Here is a 17,370-nt window from a genome sequence, read left to right as displayed (position 1 = left end):
TAAGGCTGTGTCCCACAGTCCTCCCATCCAAATCGCACCAGGAGAGAACTGGTCTCCCAGGAGTGTTCACAATCCTAAGATCACAGACTCACAGGCTCACAAGAGGGAAAAGCTCCAGTCAGAGACAGCAAGACCAACGAACTACTACCAGAGATAACAAGATGTTGAGACACAAGTGGAAGAACCTAAGCAACAGAAACCAAGGCTACTTGGCATCATCAGAACCCAGTTCTCTCACCACAGCAGATACTGGATACCCCAACACACTGGAAAAGTAAGATTTGGATTTAAAATCACATCTCATGATGAAGACAGAGGACTTTAAGGAGGACATAAATAACTCCATTAAAAAAATACAGGACAACACAGGTAAACAAGTAGAAGCCCTTAAAGAAGAAATGCAAAAATCCCTTAAAGAATTTCAGGAAAACACAACCAAACAGGTGAAGGAATTGAACAAAACCATCCAGGATCTAAACATGGAAATAGAAACAATAAAGAAATCACAGAGACAATCCTGGATATAGAAAACTTAGGAAAGAGATCAGGAGTCATAGATTCAAGCATCACCAGCAGAGTACAAGAGATTGAAGAGAGAATCTCAGGGGCAGAAGATACCATAGAAAACATTGACACAATTGTCAAAGGAAATGCAAAATGCAAAAGTCTCTTAACCCAAAGCATCCAGAAAATCCAGGACACAATGGGAAGACCAATAAGGATAATAGGAAAAGAGTGAAGATTCTGAACTTAAAGGGCTGGTAAATATCTTCAACAAAATTATAGAAGAAAACTTCCCTAACCTAAAGAAAGTGATACCCATAAACATAAAAGAAGCCTACAGAACTCCAAATAGATTGGATCAGAAAAGAAATTTCTCCCATCACATAATACTCAAAACATCAAACACACAAAGCAAAGAAAGAATATTAAAACCAGTAAATAAGGGGAAAAGGTCAAGTAACATATAAAGGCAGACCTATCACGATTACATCAAACTTCTAAACAGAAACTATGAAAACTAGAAGATCCTGGGCAGATGTTATACAGACCCTAAGAGAACACAAATGCCATCCTAGGCTACTAAATCCAGCAAAACTCTCAATTAACATAGATGGAAAAACCAAGATACTCCACGACAGAACCAAATTTACACAGTTATCTTTCTGCAAATCCAACCCTACGAAGGATAATAGATGGATAACTCCAACACGAGGAAGGAAACTACACCCTAGAAAAAGCAAGAAAGTAATCTTTTTCCAACAAACCCAAAAGAAGAGAGCCAAAAAAAGAGAGCACCTCTAACAACAAATTTAACAGGAAATAACAATCACTATGCCTTAATATCTTAACACCAATAAATTCAATTCCCCAATAAAAAGACATAGACTAACAGACTGGATATGTAAACAGGATCTAGCATTTTGCTGTATACAGGAAATACACCTCAGTGACAAACACAGTCAATATCTCAGAGTAAAATGCTGGAAAAAAGTTTTCCAAGCAAATAGTCCCAAGAAACAAGCAGGAGTAGCCCTTCTAATACCAAATAAAATTGTCTTGCAACCAAAAGTTATCAAAAACTATAAGTAAGGACACTTCATACACATCAAAGGAAAAATCTACCAAGAAGAACTCTTAATTCTGAATATCTATACACCAAATGCAAGGGCACCCACATTCATAAAAGAAACGTTACTAAAGCTCAAAGCAACAGTGCACCACACACAATAATAGTAGGAGACTTCAACACCCCACTCCCATCAATGGACAGATCATGGAAACAGAATCTAAAAAGAGACACAGTGAAATTAACAGACATTTTGAACCAAAAGGATTTAACAGATAGCTATAGAACATTTCACCATAAAACAAAAGAATATACCTTCTTCTCAGCATCTCACAGTACCTTCTCCAAAATTGACCATATAATTGGTCACAAAACAGGCCTCAACAGATACAAGAAGATTGGAATAATCCCATGCATCCTATAAGAGCACCACAGAGTAAGGATGGTCTTCAATAAAAACAAAAACAACAGTAAGTCCACATACACATGAAAGGTAAACAACATTCTACTCAATGATAACTTGGTCAATGAAGAAATAAAGAAAGAAATTAAAAACTTTTTAGAATTTAATGAAAATGAAGATACAACATACCCAAACTTATGGGACACAATGAAAGCTGTGCTAAGAGGAAAACTCATAGCGCTGAGTGCCTGCAGAAAGAAACAGGAAAGAGCATATGTCAGCAGCTTGACAGCACACCTAAAAGCTCTAGAACAAAAAGAAGCAAATACACCCAGGAGGAGTAGAAGGCAGGAAATAATCAAACTCAGAGCTGAAATCAACCAAGTAGAAACAAAAAGGACCATAGAAAGAATCAACAGAACCAAAAGTTGGTTCTTTGAGAAAATCAACAAGATAGATAAACCCTTAGCCAGACTAATGAGAGGACACAGAGAGTGCGTCCAAATTAACAAAATCAGAAATGAAAAGGGAGACATAACTACAGATTCAGAGGAAATTCAAAAAATCATCAGATCTTACTATAAAAACCTATATTCAACAAAATTTGAAAATCTTCTGGAAATGGACAATTTCCTAGACAGATACCAAGTGTATCTCCAAGTGTACAAGAGAAAACTTTCCAGCACTCAAATCTCTTAACATGTGTCACTGATGAAACATTTGTCTCCACCCACTCTCTTCCTCACTTTAAAATACTGAAGGTTGTACTCTGCACTGGGAGAGAAGAGATCCCCAGACTTCACCAATACTTCCCAAAGTGACTCTGCCCTTTGCTTTTCTCCTTTGTAAAATTCTATTTTACTTTGATGCTGAAACTAGAAATTTTTGAGTGCCGTAACCTTCTGGTATCAGTGATTCAGCTTGCCTTGGTTCAGTCCCTTTTGACTAGCAGATGTGGGATGATTTCATCATGCAGGTGTAGGCAGGTACAAGATAGAACGAAACCTGTCATTGGACGAAAGGATGGGTGGGAGAAAAGTTTGAGGTTAGAGGAGGAGATGGAACTGAAAGGACAAGAGAAGAGAAGGCGGAGAAGCCAACTCCAGGAGAGAACATGGAGGCTAACGTTAAGATTCCATGCTGTACCTTCACAGGTTGTTATGAATGTTCTTAAGGGATGGATGTGTACAGGGCTTTGTATAATTAGGTGGGCAATTACGTCTTATCAATTGGATCAGAGGTTATTGTGTTGTGTGTTCTTTCATGTGCAGATTTAAGTGTAAGAGAGTGTGCGGCAGCTAGTCAGGGCTGCCACGGAGTTGGGATGTGTGTTTCTGGCAAGATGTCTAGCAGATATCTTGGGGGCACTACAGTACTGGCTCTAGGGGGGCTAAAAGAAAACCGTTTTTTATAATTTTACAACAACAAGCAGACAGTGAGTCCCTTCATTTTTTTTTTAAATCTTCCTTCCACTTGTAGTCTCAGCTCTAATCTTGGTAGTTTTTGAAATGCTCATGGTTTGGACTTCAGCATACAATTTTGAGGCAGATGCAACTCAATCTACATGTGCCAATGTATTCTAGTGGTAGTACTGATCCTGAGATAGGAAATTAGGATCAGTGTTTAAGCAATCTTAGTTTCTTGAAGTCCTATCTATATAACCTGTTATATTTGCAGTCTGTCAACTCAGGTACCTACGGAAAATGTTCAACACATCAAAAAATTATGACAGCATGCGGGAGGCAGATGCAGGTGGATCTCTGTGACTTTGAGGCCAGCTTGGTCTACATAATAAGTTCCAGAACAACCAAAGCTATGTACAGAGACCCTGCCTCAAAAAGAAGAAGAAGAAGAAGAAGAAGAAGAAGAAGAAGAAGAAGAAGAAGAAGAAGAAGAAGAAGAAGAAGAAGAAGAAGAAGAAGAAGAAGAAGAAGAAGAAGAAGAAAGAAAGGGAAAAAGTTTAGCCTGAGAGGACTCAGTGGGGGTGGGTGGGTGAGAGAGAGAGAGAGAGAGAGAGAGAGAGAGAGAGAGAGAGAGAGAGAGAGAGAGAATAAAACAACAAAGAAAAGTCTATTAGTGTCCCCAAAAATGCCAATTTGACTTTTGGTATTTAGGGATTCCTGAACTAAATATAATGTTACATTAATTCATAGATCACTTGCTGCATGCCAGAATTTGTGCAGATAGATTTGGGTAACCATGTTTCTCCAGCTCTTGTCTCCTCTGTACTATCAGGTATGATTCTTTTATGTACGTCATAGTTGAACTTTATCATCCAAAGTTGTTTGATGGTTCACAACAACATGAGGCATGCTTGCTTCCTGATTCTCTGATTTCCAGTGTTGAACCATGTTAAAGAGGCACTTGAGGCCAGGGCTCTAAGAAATTTATCAGCTCAGTCTTTTCCATCTTCAGGTTCTTACTTGAAATGAGTGGAAGAGTCTGAAAGAAAAACAGTGCCAAACGTAGGATCATTTCCCTTTGGTTGACTGACTTTGGTCAAGAGCCTAGCTTGCTTGCCCATCTTTCCTTTGAACATATGGTCTCTACTTCCTTTATCCTTGTAAGCAATTAGACTCTGACGAGTCTGTGCTCCACATCACCAGGGACCGTCAGTAAAGGACCACAGGCTGTCTTGGATCTTCCCCTTCACTGAAGACAAGCAAAAGTCCTGTGTTGTTATGCTGTTTTTCCCGATGCTTATGTTTTCAGTATAAATGTCATCCACAGTGGAGGGTTACCATCAATGATAAAGTTAGCACACTTCAAATTCCGCCGATCTTATAATAATGCCCACTAGCCCTCTGTCTTTATTGTTCATTGTTATTATGTAAGTAATCCATAATTACATTGTACTTACATTGTATTACATAATACATTATATTATGTAAGTACAATGCTATTCATGTTGAAGTCTCTTTTTTACTATCTAAGTATTACATCTCTTTATTCAAATGTGAAGTTGGGCATCATTGAAAAAGTACTAAACAAGACATGTTAATATGTTATATCTTATAATGATATTTTATACATCTTATATAATATATATTAAAACATATCTTATAAAGATATAATAATATAATTTATTATATAATATAAAATCAATGCATCTTAAAATTTAAAAGATGTTTCATAAAAGTTTTATTACAGAACTTTATTATTTTATTACAAATAGTTTATGAACCAGAACTTGAATTTTGCTTTCTTTGACTAGATTTTCACTTTGTTTTGCTTCATTTGTTTTATTGTTGTTGTTTTGTTTTAAGTAAAGCATGCCATTAAAAACAAAACTCCCATATTCCTTAAATTTTTATGTTATTATCAACAAGATATTTTTATAAATCATGAACTAATAACTAACATTATTTCATGAAAATACACGTATCATCTTTCCCAGAAAAAAATTTAAAGTTTCTTTTTAAAAAACTAAAAACATCATAACACCAAAATTGAAATGAACCATAAAATGGAGTCACAAAGCTCTGGGCATTTCCCTGGCGTTCTGTTTCCCAAGAACAGTGATGTCATAATGTCCTATTGAGTCTTAGGACCTTCTGGGCCACAAGAAGAAAGTCCTGAGGAGACAGTAGATTGCTGGATAAATCACACCAATTTCCCAATGGATTTTATACTGTTGATCTTTTTATCTGGAGTTTTCCTCCCGAACATTTTCAGTCTACAGCCCACTGTGGAACGTAAGTGAATGCTCGAAATTAGTCAGTCAGAAGGATGACCCTCAAAGATACAAAGTCAGAATATGGAAATTCTCTGCATGATGATTGAAAGTTGGAGGTCTAATATAATTTAACTTTTAAAATATCAGTCTCTAACTGTGAAAAATTTCAGTGGGAGGGAGCAGGAAAGAAAACGAACACCTTCTGTTCATTGGTGTGTCCTGTTTCCTTTCTAGAGGATCCTGGTGTGACGATTTCAGATGATCAGTATTATGATGAGGAAGAAAATAATACAGATGAGAATTCTGCTATTTTCCAAAAATTAGAAGATAATGGAGGTGATACTCCTGCCAATGAGAAAACTGGCAATTACTATAAAGACATAAAGCAATGTAAGTTTCAAAGTAAATAGCATACATCATCAAAAGCTGATGCAAAAAGATAATGCGCTGGTCTGGTTTGTCTCTGTTTTTCTTTGGTTTTAGTTTGTTTTGTCTTCATGCTGCCTTGGAAACTCCCATCATTCTTTGCTTTCCAGTTTTGAATTCCTGATTGACTTTGTAGACGTGTCAGCATGTAACGTTGAAAGCCTTGCTTCCTACAACTCTTCATGGGGTATTATGAAATGGAACAAGGCTGTCTTTGTCAGTTTCCCCTAACCATAGTTCAGCATGGCACTGTCACTCAGACTCACTTGAGTGACAACTGATCTAATTCCAGGGCAGTTAGCCAAAACTTTAGTTTGAGGTGTGAATCTGTTTTGAAGGCTGCTGAAACAAAATTCCACAAATTAAAAGGATCAAGACAATCAAAAACTATTTTCCTACACTTCTAGAGGCTGGAAATCCAAGATCAAAGAACCAGACAAGGAAGGGCTCCATCCAAACCAAAGGTTGGGAACTCTTCCTTGTTTCCTCCAGTGGCTGGTGGCCAAGGTATTCTGGAGATTGTGGGGGCATCAGCTTAATCTGTGCCCCACGCTCTTCCTGGTATGGACTCCCTGATTCTGTAGGCAGATTTCCCTCTTGTGCAATGACGTTAGACAAAGCCAATTAAAAGCATGCTATACTCTAATCTGATTTCATTTAATATTTTCAGCAACCTTTCTCCAATCCTGTCTCATTTTCCAAGACATAGAGGTTAAAACTTAGTGACAGAATTGCTCTTCTAAAAATAGATTTTTGGCATCATATACATACCTATTTCCTATGAATTTCCACAGCAATTGTTTCTCATGGTTATGTGTCATAAGAAAATTGGTTTGACTTTTTTTCCTCATGAATTTTCACCTTACCCCTTGCTCTACTTCCTTTGAAGAAGAAAAATGTCTCACACTTTTTGTTTGTAATTATTATTTCTTTAGTCAGTTAAAGTTAAAGAACTACTACGAAGAAAAAAATGTAAGAAGTGATTTACTGGTTGCTAAAAACTTGGGATTTTCTTTGTAGATGTGTTCACTACACCAGATTCAAAAGGCACGAAAACTGAAGTGTCTGTGACAGCCACAACTGACCTGAAGTTTACTATGAAGGACTGTAAGTACTGAATGCACTTCAGCGCTGCACACACCAAGACCTTAGGGTTCCAGAACAGCCCCGGGGGAAGCAGGGGAAGCCCAAGGCTTCACCTCTACAGTTCATCTTCTGGAAGCCAGCAGAGTTCTGTCATCTCCCCGCCCCCCCGCCCCCACACACACCTTTTCTACTGTAAGTTTTTGTGAAACTCTATGTCCCTTACAGTGACTATTCCAGAAGGCAGACAGAGTTTCTCTTTTCTAAAACTTCTGTTTTTCAGTTTGCATAGAAGGAAACATTGACCAAATTTAGTATTCCAGGCTATTACTCACCTTTCTTAAACCCGTATTTGTGGGTTTTTTTTCTCTTTTATACTTTTATATTTTGAAGAGCAAAAAGTGGCCTTTTTCTGGCTATGGGGCAGAATATCAATACTGGGGCAGACTCATTAATGCCTAATTACTAACAAATTTACTTGACAATAATGGAGTATTTAGCAATTCCAAGTCTGTGGCACTCACACCTTTAGGACAAACTTAGTTAATTCACCATGTATCTTGCTTGTGTAGATCAAACCTCTTGAGTTGTGTGGAATAAGATCCAGTTAACTGACTCTTACACATCCCAGACACTTCAAATTCCCAATGCTATCAGTTACTGAGAAGCACGTACCCAAGGAAGAAAACCCAAGACCCTAGATTCCATCTCCACATCTAGAGGATTGTCAAGAAGAGTTGAAGTGCCTTCTACATGTAGAATATTCCAAAAGCACAGGTCCATCAGATAAACAGAGCTCTCCAGGATAGCTTTCATTGATAAATTGCTTGAGCATACTCTCTATAAGGTAAATGGAGACAATTGGGTGGTGTTCTTCTTAGTAGGAATTAATGGTTGTATTGTAGCTTGGATTAGTCTTTTGTTTTGAGTCCTGTCAGAATCAATTATTTCAGAAATAGGACCCCTTTTCTACTCTTCCTCATTAACAGGATACCTGTGATGGATCTGCAAGCTCTGTAAATTGTGTCCCTCCAAAGAAATCTTCTTATAGAGAGATGGCACCCCATTTGGAACATGTGTTACTATTTGTCTAAGTTAACCAGTACAGCCCAAATACTCTCATCCAGGCAATTCTGCAAGGATGCCTCATAGACTGAGGCTTACACTGAGGCCTGCCTAGCGAGCCCACCGAAGCCAAGCATCTTACCCAACAGCTCTCCATTACCTCTAAGGCCTAAGTTCCATGTTTTTCCTCTCCGTCATAGAGTGCAGACAAACCAACCCACTTCAGACATCCCAAAAACATAACTCTCCAATCTCCAAGGCCTTTCTTCCTCTTCTTCATTTCTGATTCAAAAAAAGAAAAGTCATTCTCTTTCCTTTGTTCTCTCCTTGTCTGGACAACTGGTTGGTGTTTTAAATATGCTTAAAAATGCTTTCTCCCTTTTCCTAGATAAATCCAGCAAAGCAACTGCCAGTGGAGAAGAAGATAAACGTAGTGAACCCTCTCGTAAAAGTATTACGACTACTACACTGTACTTGCTATCTGGAGTATACTATCATATGGCTCATGCCATTAGCTTGCACTCCTTTGCACATGGCTTGAGTGAGCAGCGTGGCCAAAGAGCCCATGCTGCTGTTGTTTAGAACCACCTGGAATCTTTTAAGTGGCAAATACGTAAGAGTCTGTTTTCAAAGGCACCTGACAAGCAATGGGAAGTGAACATTATGGAAGTTTTAAAAATATTTATAAATAGACATGTAAATTTACAAAATACATTTATAAAGGTTTGGATTTAGCTCAATAAGCATCTGGGGTATATTTTCACATTTTTTATGACAACGTACATATCTCTACTTGACTAAGGAATAAATGTATCTCTGGTCACAATGACTAATATTTCCTAGGATTATTTGAGGGAGGGTCTTGGGGATGGGAGGTTACAAACTCAAAATTGCTGGTTTTTTTTTTCCTTGCCAAGGTCACTGTTCCTTATGAAATATTTGGGAAGCCATACAATCCAGGGTGACTCTCGTAGGTTTTTGAGTGAGTGTGAAATTAATTGGGGACAATAGATTCTCATCCATTACCCCTGTTATCTCTTTTGAACAGGCTCAACCCCCAATGTGCCTGCATTCTGGACAATGTTAGCGAAAGGTAAATTAATGTAGTGAGGTAACTGGGGAAATGTTTTGATTTTCTAATAGTTTCTATAAGAAGGCATTTATAACATTTTATATAAGACGTGACTAATTTCGAACAATAATCAACAGACGTGTGTTTACTGCCCCTTGTAATAGCAAATGTTGTACTCGGAGAAATGATAAAAGTTGCAGTTTCTGAGTCTTCTGCACCCAGAAGTATGTCCTCCTGCAACCGTTGCAGTGTAGAGTGTACCTTAAAAACAAGAGGACACTAGCTGGTATAGGGAAGTTGGTTTTCCTGTCTTTCATTGTGTTGCAGGTAACTATCATGATCTTCTTATTTTCTAGCTTTGACTACAGAAACAGATGAGTCCAGATTGAAAAAAGTCACCCAACTGAGTTCATGGCTCAGCACTGAAACCAGGTTTTTGCCCAGTGCAGCTCCTCCATGTTTGGAGCAGCATGTGCATAAACACAGAGATGCACACACGAGTGAAAAGTGTCAGTGCATGTTTGTGCATGAAAGGAATGTGTACAGCATAAATACACATGCACAGTACAATGCACAGATCAACCCATGCATGTATATATTCTCTGGAGATACAGAGGTACACGTTACCATATGTAATATATTGCAGACACATTATAAAAATGAAATACACACAACGTTCACTGGACCACCATTATTTGTGTGTTTTGTATTTACATTCAGGATTTTCTACTCACTGAGATCTCTTTGTTACCACAAAGTCAGCATTTGTAGAATCTTTCAAGGTCATTTGTCAGTATTGAGACAGCTTCAAATATTTTTAGTTTCCGTGCAGGTACGGTCATACCTTGAACTGTCCCCTAAGCATAGTATTAAATAGTTTGTTAATGTCCTTAATAGTATGATGGACCCAATGGAAAATACACACACACATTAGATAAGCTCTGTTTCAACATGAGTTATAGAGATGTCCACTTTACAAAACAACACTAAAATGAATAGCTTTATACACATGCAAACATTTTAATACGTGGATGTTACTTATCATAATATCAGCATATTGTTTTAACAGCTATAAATGAAACAGCAGTGAGCATGGATGATAAAGATCTATTTTATCAAGCAATTCCAGGTAAGAACAAAGTACTTTAATTAATAGATACATAAATGTCACCTCGATTTTAGTGGCTGCATTGTGAAACAATTTCTCATAGCAAAGGGTAGTGTATGGAAGAGTGTAATTGATGCTAATGCCACGTCAGAGAGGACATTGACTACATTAGACAAATTTACCTCTCAAGTATTCTTATTACCCCTTTACCAATGGTTACTACTATCTTCCAGTCTTCTAACATACAATATTGAAACAGATTGATATGTGAGTGAATATATGTTTTATATAGATGTGTGTGTGTGTGTACATGTATGTAGGTATTGTATATAATGGTCTTTTAAATATATATTTTAAATCTATAGAATATATAAAATAAAGTATATATGTGTATAATATATAAAATGGTCTTTTAAAATGGGCTTTTCTTTAGAGTTTTAAGGTGTGTGTGTATGTGTGTGTGTTTGTGTGTGTGTTTGTGTGTGTGTACACACAAATGTATGTATGTACCTATGGAGAACAGAAGAGGGCATCAGATCCCTTGGAAGTGGAGTTACAGGTAGTTGTGCACCTCCAGATATGGGTACCTCGAACTAAACTCCTAGTTTAGATGGAAAGTTGTATTAAAAGGCAATGTTTTAATTTTCTTCAAACCCTTTGCCCTACAAGTAAATAATTGAAAACAACATATGTTTGATGGCATATCTAAAATCTGTTTGTCCAGTTCTGTAATGACTTATTTAAGAAAAGTAGCTTTTGCCTTGAGTTATTTGAAGAAAATGGAATGGTGACAAGCCACTGACCAAATGACAAAGCAGGGATGAAAAATGATGGATACCTTAGAGACATGTCATCTCTGGATGTTTGCCCTTAAGCAGCTGAACGTGGAATGGATTCCTACCATTTGCTGAGGGCACATTATATATCGGGTGCACTGATATATACTGACACACACTATATATCACGTGTTCTGATATACATTGACACACTCTCAGGTATTCTGGTGCTTTAGCTGCATTATAAGCGTTCTTCCATCATGTCCATTTTATGAAGAAATTGGGGCATAAAGCAAAGGCCAGCCCAAATTCTGTAACTTTCAGTGGTTAGATATTCTAAAGCCTTCTCCTTGATAAATATACTGTGTTAGGAAGAGTAAAAGATTTGCAGGACAGGGAGACCAGAGCAAACTACCCTTCAGGCGTACTTCGTTAGGAGAGTTCTAGGCAACCACATTCCTAGGCCTAAAGTAAAAGCAGTTAGGAGAGACAGCATCATGGACAATAGGCACCCATGATAGGACCTTGAAGAGACAAAGATCTTTCAGTTCTTGGAATGTAAGAAGGATACAGCTTCATGACCACAGGCAGCTATGAGTTGCTCTGAAGGGCTAGACCCTTCAGTTCTATCCGCTTCCTTCAGATCAGAGAACAAAAGCAGTTTCTGACCTTTGTTTACTGTGTGGTAGACAAGACATTTTATACCACTACCTAGTCTGGCTTAACCTCTATGGCTCCTGGCACAGACGGCACAGAGAAAGACTTTAAAAAGGAGGGTAAAGTTTCTGTTAAAGGCTGTCGTGGGCCTAGATATTAGAAGACGGGGCCGGCTTGGGCTTAGAGGAGAACTCAGTAAGAAATACAAAGTCACAGCAGTTTTCTGTAACTCAGCCTCTGTCTCTCTCAGGTGGGGAATGTGGCACGATTTGGTGGGCGTGGGGGTCAGAGCAGCAGCTAGAGGATCTTTTGAGGTAACAGCATGAATGAACCCACTTACAAAGATGTTGTAGCATCTTAATCCTAGCACTAGGGAAGCAGAGGCAGGCAGTTCTCTGGAAGTTCAAGGCCATCATCAGCCTGTTCTACTTAGGGAATTCCAGAATAATCAGGTCCTTCCCAGCCCACCCGACACCATGACCATGGCAAGTCTTACAAAGAAAGGACAATATTTAATTGAGGCTGGCTTACAGTTTTAGAGGTCCAGTCTATTATCATCATGGTAGGAAGGATAACAGCATTCAGCATGGTGCTGAAGGAGCTGAAAGTTGTCTATCCTGACCCAAAGGCAGCAGAAGGGGATGGCCTTCTGCAGGCAGCCAGGATGGGCTCTGATTCTACACTGAGCAGAGCTTGAGCACAGGAGACCTCAAAGCCTGCCCTCACAGTGACACACTTCCTCCAACAAGGCCATACCTCCTAATAATGTCACTCCCTGTGACCAAGCATTGAAACACATGAATCTGTGGGCATCATACCTATTCAAACCACCATAGGAACTATAGGTGTATTTAAGGGGGATAGTTCATTTTAATATAATCTGCTCAAATGTTCCCAAATGGGTCTCAAATCAGATAATCATTCGCAGCTGTCCATGTTTCATTCTACTTGGAAAATAAATTTTTTGTTTGGTTGGTTGAGAATAGAGACTGAACCTAGGCTTTCAAACATGCTAGCAAGAACTCTACTGCTGAGTTGTGTCACCGGTACAATCATTAAAGTGTTCAAAAGTCAGAGAACATTGACATGGGGACATGTCTTTACAGTTGCCTATTACCTAAATATTACCTAGAAAGTAGTGAAAATGCCTGCAACACTGTGAGCAGGCATGGGGGAACTGTGAGAAGAAAAGCTTCAGCATTAAATATATTCTAAGTCAGACATAATCTCAAGAAGGTCCAACATCTGACAGAAAAGCAGTTTCTTCGGATTTTATCAGAATGTTTCTGGAGCCAGGCGCGATTCTGTAATTATAAACCCATTTCAGGAACCTTAAAATGTCATTTCTATTTCTTTTTGCAATACCAAGCACACCGAGTTTGTCCCTGTTAATAAAATGGCAAACTTATCTCTTAAGCTTTATAGAGGAAACCACCAACACTACACACTTTGAGTTCCAAAGAATAACCAGTGCATGCCAACAGCAAGGCATACACCTGTCCTCCCCGAAGAACCAGTATCTTGTAAATTGTTCTAACAATCTCTTTTGAGATGATCAGTTATTTAAAGTGGTCTCCAGTAAAGCCAGGAAAAGAAGCTATATAAAAAAAATTCGTTATGAATACTTGGGTTTAAAACCCTATTTTGATTAGTAGAAGATTGCATACTTTTATGAGTCTATAAAATGGAGTTAGGCACAGCTATTCCAAGACTGTTATGAAGAAAGAAAGAGAAAGTGTGTTTGTGGCCTTTGCTTAGCCATGGTCTGGCATGGGAAGAGTGGGCTGTGATTACTGCTGATACATTGTGTTCCTTATTCCTCAAGGAAAGCTCCCACGATGCTCAGTTTCTCATTGTGTTCTTTCTTTCCTCCAGCCTCTGATTTAAATAATACCAATGAAGACCAGCTGTCAGAGCTAGAGGAAATCAAGCTCAAATTAATGCTGGGAATCTCACTGATGACACTTATTCTCTTAATTCCCCTCTTGATATTCTGTTTTGCCACACTGTACAAATTGAGACACCTACGGTAAGCCTACTGGCCTCTGTGGTCTTCAGAACTAGTCCATGGCCTCTTCTTCCTGTCTTGTGTGTATTGATAGGAATATGTTTCCCCCTCAGTAATGTGTAAGACAGTCAGCTTGAATCCACTTCCTCTAAGCATTAGGAACGTGGGCTCTGTCTCAGGGCCTATCTCACTGTTTTGAACACACATAGTTCATTAGGAAGGATATAGAAGCTAGAGAATGCTTCCTCCCTCTGTATCCCTGCAAAATAGCCCTGGAACACAAAGGTTATTTATTCTCTTCTAAGTAAATCATTTGCTTAGGATTTAATATTTAAAAATTTTTGGTAGCCTTGCTTAAGACCTTGAAACAGACAGAAAATCTGCAATTTTATGCCTTGAGGTCTAGACATTTATCTTAAATAATCATTTGTCTTTTCTTATAAAAATATTAAATTCCATTTGAGCCTGAGGGCCTGATTGATCTCTTTACAACGTTTTTTGTACACCTTCATAGATTACTTTAAATAACCCCACATGACTGCTTTTTAATGTTCACAATTATCATTAATATTACTGTACTGACTGGGGTGATTTGATGATGTATTTCTCTGATCCATTAAACCTATAAAGTTAGATATTTACTCTCCCTAATTCAGCTTCCCTTTGTGTTTCTTTTTAAGCATGTATTAATTAAGGCAACTTTTATTATTGGCTTTTAAATTCTAATATTGCAGTTTGATATAGGCTGCCTACACCAGATATTGCTGGTTCATTCACACAAGGATTAAGTACAATATAGCTATAATGAAAGAAAAACCATACCATTTGCATTAATACATTGGACATAATCCATTTCTGTCTTGACTTCTGATTTCAGTCATAAGTCTATGTAACTAAAGACCACTCTTGGTGTGTGTTCTCTTTTTAGCGACAAAACTTGTGAGAGCCAATACTCCGTCAACCCAGAGCTGGCAACTCTGTCTTACTTCCATCCATCAGAAGGTCAGATACATCTTTTTCCAAAAGTGCAGAGAGCACACATTTTGGGGCCACCCTTCTTCAGAGATGAAACAATCCAGCATAAGAAGTTCAAAATCTAAATCTATGGATTTTTCTGCAGGCTCTAATCAAACAGTCTTAACCGAAGAGTCAAGCTTCCTTCCTCCTGAGGAGTCGGGTAAGGTGGTCATCATTGAAAGTAACACAGTGAATGAGGCTGAAGTCACGGAAGAAAGAATCTCTGAGTAAATAACTTTAATTCTTTGGTTATAAAAACAGACCTGTGTTTGTCACATAAATGTTCTCCTTTTGATACTGCACATTTCAGAAACATCCACATTTTCTGACTTCCTAAGGACATTCAATAAAAACTATCACAGTTATTATGTTATAAGAATTATTTAAAAGAAAATGTACAAGGAAATAATTAAAGGAAACTTGTCAAATAAGCTCATCAGATAGTCTAGAGACTATGACAGGTCTTCATGGCTGGAGGTACCTCAGTGATAGAACCCTAGCTGAGTATGCTCAAGACCACCTTGGAGCTACCGATCCACCCACGCTTAGAGCAATAAAACCTCACACTAAGACTCATCTTTAAATGAGGGCATTTCCATCTTTACCTTTACATGTGCCTGACTACTTTACTGCTCTCTACACCAAAGTTTAAAAAAAAAGTCTGGCTTATGTTTCATTAGCTAAACAGTGGTACCAACAAGAGATAAAACTAAGCCAGCAATGAATACTGCTAGCATTCTTGAGTTGTTTTGAGGCTATGCAGCTGCTCTCACTGGTCAGGCGGAAAAACATGGCCAGCAAGATAGCTCAGCTAGAAAGTGCTTGCCATATAGAAGCCTGACAACCTGAGTTAGATCCCTGGAACCCACCATGGAATGAGCAATCTGGGACTCAATTCCTGCTTGTCCTGACGTCTCCAGGTATACTGTGGCATGGGTGTATGTGCCCATACAAACATGATAGTGAATTAAAGAGTTCCTCCATTTCTAAAATACTTGTAATCTTTGGGGATAACATGTTGTGCCAGTAAGTCACAGAAGAGGTCCTTTCAGCGGGTAATTTCCTAGAGAGGGAGTTGTTATTATTTACAGCTCTCTCTCCCACCAGTCACATGCACCCAGGATCACGGTGCTGTAACTGGGAAGACACTTCAAAGTCTGACTTTATTAAAAACTATAGAAGCTATCTATACAAAGGATATTTCAATTTATGAAATAGAGATACTGTGTCCTTAAGTGGGACCATCCTAGGGCAGGCATCTGGCCATTTATTTGTAGGTATGTGGATGTGGAAAAGACCCAGAGCAGATGCCAACAAGCCTCCATTTACTGGCTGCCAGACACTTTGCATCACACTGAGTTACACTATGCCATGAAAGACGCATTTATTTCACAAACCAAGTTATGGAATCTCGTGGGCTGTGGATGTCCTTAGTAGGATGCTTCTGCAGCATGCAGAAGGCCCCAGTTTCTGTCCTCAGTACCAAATAAATCTGGGCATTTGTGGTACACACCTGCAGTGCCCACGCTGGGGAAGGAGGGACAGGAGGATCAGAAGTTTATCTTTAATTACATAGGGAGTCTGAGGCCAGCCTGGGATACAAACCCATGGAATCTCAGGTGAGCCAGAGCCATGCCTTACCTGAGTTGCTTGAGTTTGGCTATGATCCACAAAAGGTCAAAGGCCCTTAGGGACAAGGACGTCCAGAGGACATTAGCTTTCGCAGTGTTATTTCATCTCATGAGAAGTTCTTTTTACTGTCTTTGGCTTAGCAAGATGTTTCTTCTTCCCTGTGGAGCCTAGATTCACTTCTCTTTCCCCACCACTTCGAGAGTCCTTAGGGTGATCTTTTCTCCCCAGACTCTGTTTCACTCACCATCGGTTGAGAGGGCAATGAAGTTCCACCTTTGAATAGCTGTGGACTACATAAGCCTCTACCCATGAGAGAAACTCGATTACAGGGCAGGCGTTCACTTTGTCCTGATCCTGCCCAATAGTGGACAGTTTCTGAGGCACCGTGGGTCGCCCTGAGCATTTGCTACCCTCTGCCAGTTCCTTTTGCCATTTCTCAGGCCTTTCTGACAGTTCTAGGGCTGGATTCAAGCCTGTGTACCTAAAGCCATGAAGGCGGGTGAGGGGTCAGTGAGCTAAAATGGCTGCTGGCGCTTGAATGTAGCAAGGCACTAAGGAGTTCAGTTGAGTCTCCCAGTGTGGAAGGCCTTGTGAGAAGATGGCAGGAGGTTATCACTAAGGCCACTAATAGTGCCTCGTTTTCCCCTCTGTCCCTCCCCCTATCCTTAGAGGTGCGAGGAATTTTCTTGTTTGAAAACAGTGGAAAAGTCCACTTTCAAATCAAAATGTTTCTAGCTGTGAAGCAAAGCATTATAAGGAAGTTTAATGACTCTAGTATTACTAAAATGGGCAAAAGTGACATGTTAACTAGGTTTTGAAAGTTATTCCAGTATGTTGCCCAGTTATAGATCCAGGTCTGGCATGCACAAGGCCCTGG

General features: G+C 38.9%; 1 protein-coding gene across 2 annotated transcripts; it reads left to right on the top strand.

Moving 5' to 3' along the window:
• The first annotated feature begins 3,650 nt into the window (after window positions 1-3,650).
• On the top strand, window positions 3,651-15,226 carry Eqtn (equatorin). 2 transcript variants are annotated; one of them, XM_087550524.1, is made up of 10 exons: window positions 3,651-4,208; window positions 5,522-5,668; window positions 5,884-6,039; window positions 7,096-7,182; window positions 8,612-8,674; window positions 9,272-9,316; window positions 10,365-10,424; window positions 13,712-13,865; window positions 14,773-14,846; window positions 14,965-15,226. In XM_087550524.1, exons 1-10 carry the CDS (start codon window positions 4,139-4,141, stop codon window positions 15,090-15,092), a joined length of 984 nt encoding a protein of 327 aa, XP_087406650.1. In that variant the 5' UTR covers window positions 3,651-4,138; the 3' UTR covers window positions 15,093-15,226.
• The last annotated feature ends 2,144 nt before the right edge of the window (window positions 15,227-17,370 follow it).

The sequence above is a fragment of the Rattus norvegicus genome, chromosome 5 (genome assembly GCF_021556685.1).
Source record: "Rattus norvegicus strain SHRSP/BbbUtx chromosome 5, alternate assembly SHRSP_T2T, whole genome shotgun sequence".
In the NCBI taxonomy this organism is placed as follows: domain Eukaryota; kingdom Metazoa; phylum Chordata; class Mammalia; order Rodentia; family Muridae; genus Rattus; species Rattus norvegicus.
This window is presented reverse-complemented; position numbering and strand designations above follow the sequence as displayed.

Excerpts from the sequence above, each read along its gene's own strand:
- Eqtn (XM_087550524.1), top strand. The coding sequence starts at position 4,139 with ATGCCAGAATTTGTGCAGATAGATTTGGGTAACCATGTTTCTCCAGCT. Across the intron at positions 4,209-5,521 it reads TGTCTCCTCTGTACTATCAG|GACCTTCTGGGCCACAAGAA; the intron begins GTATGATTCTTT and ends ATTGAGTCTTAG. Across the intron at positions 13,866-14,772 it reads TACAAATTGAGACACCTACG|CGACAAAACTTGTGAGAGCC; the intron begins GTAAGCCTACTG and ends TTCTCTTTTTAG.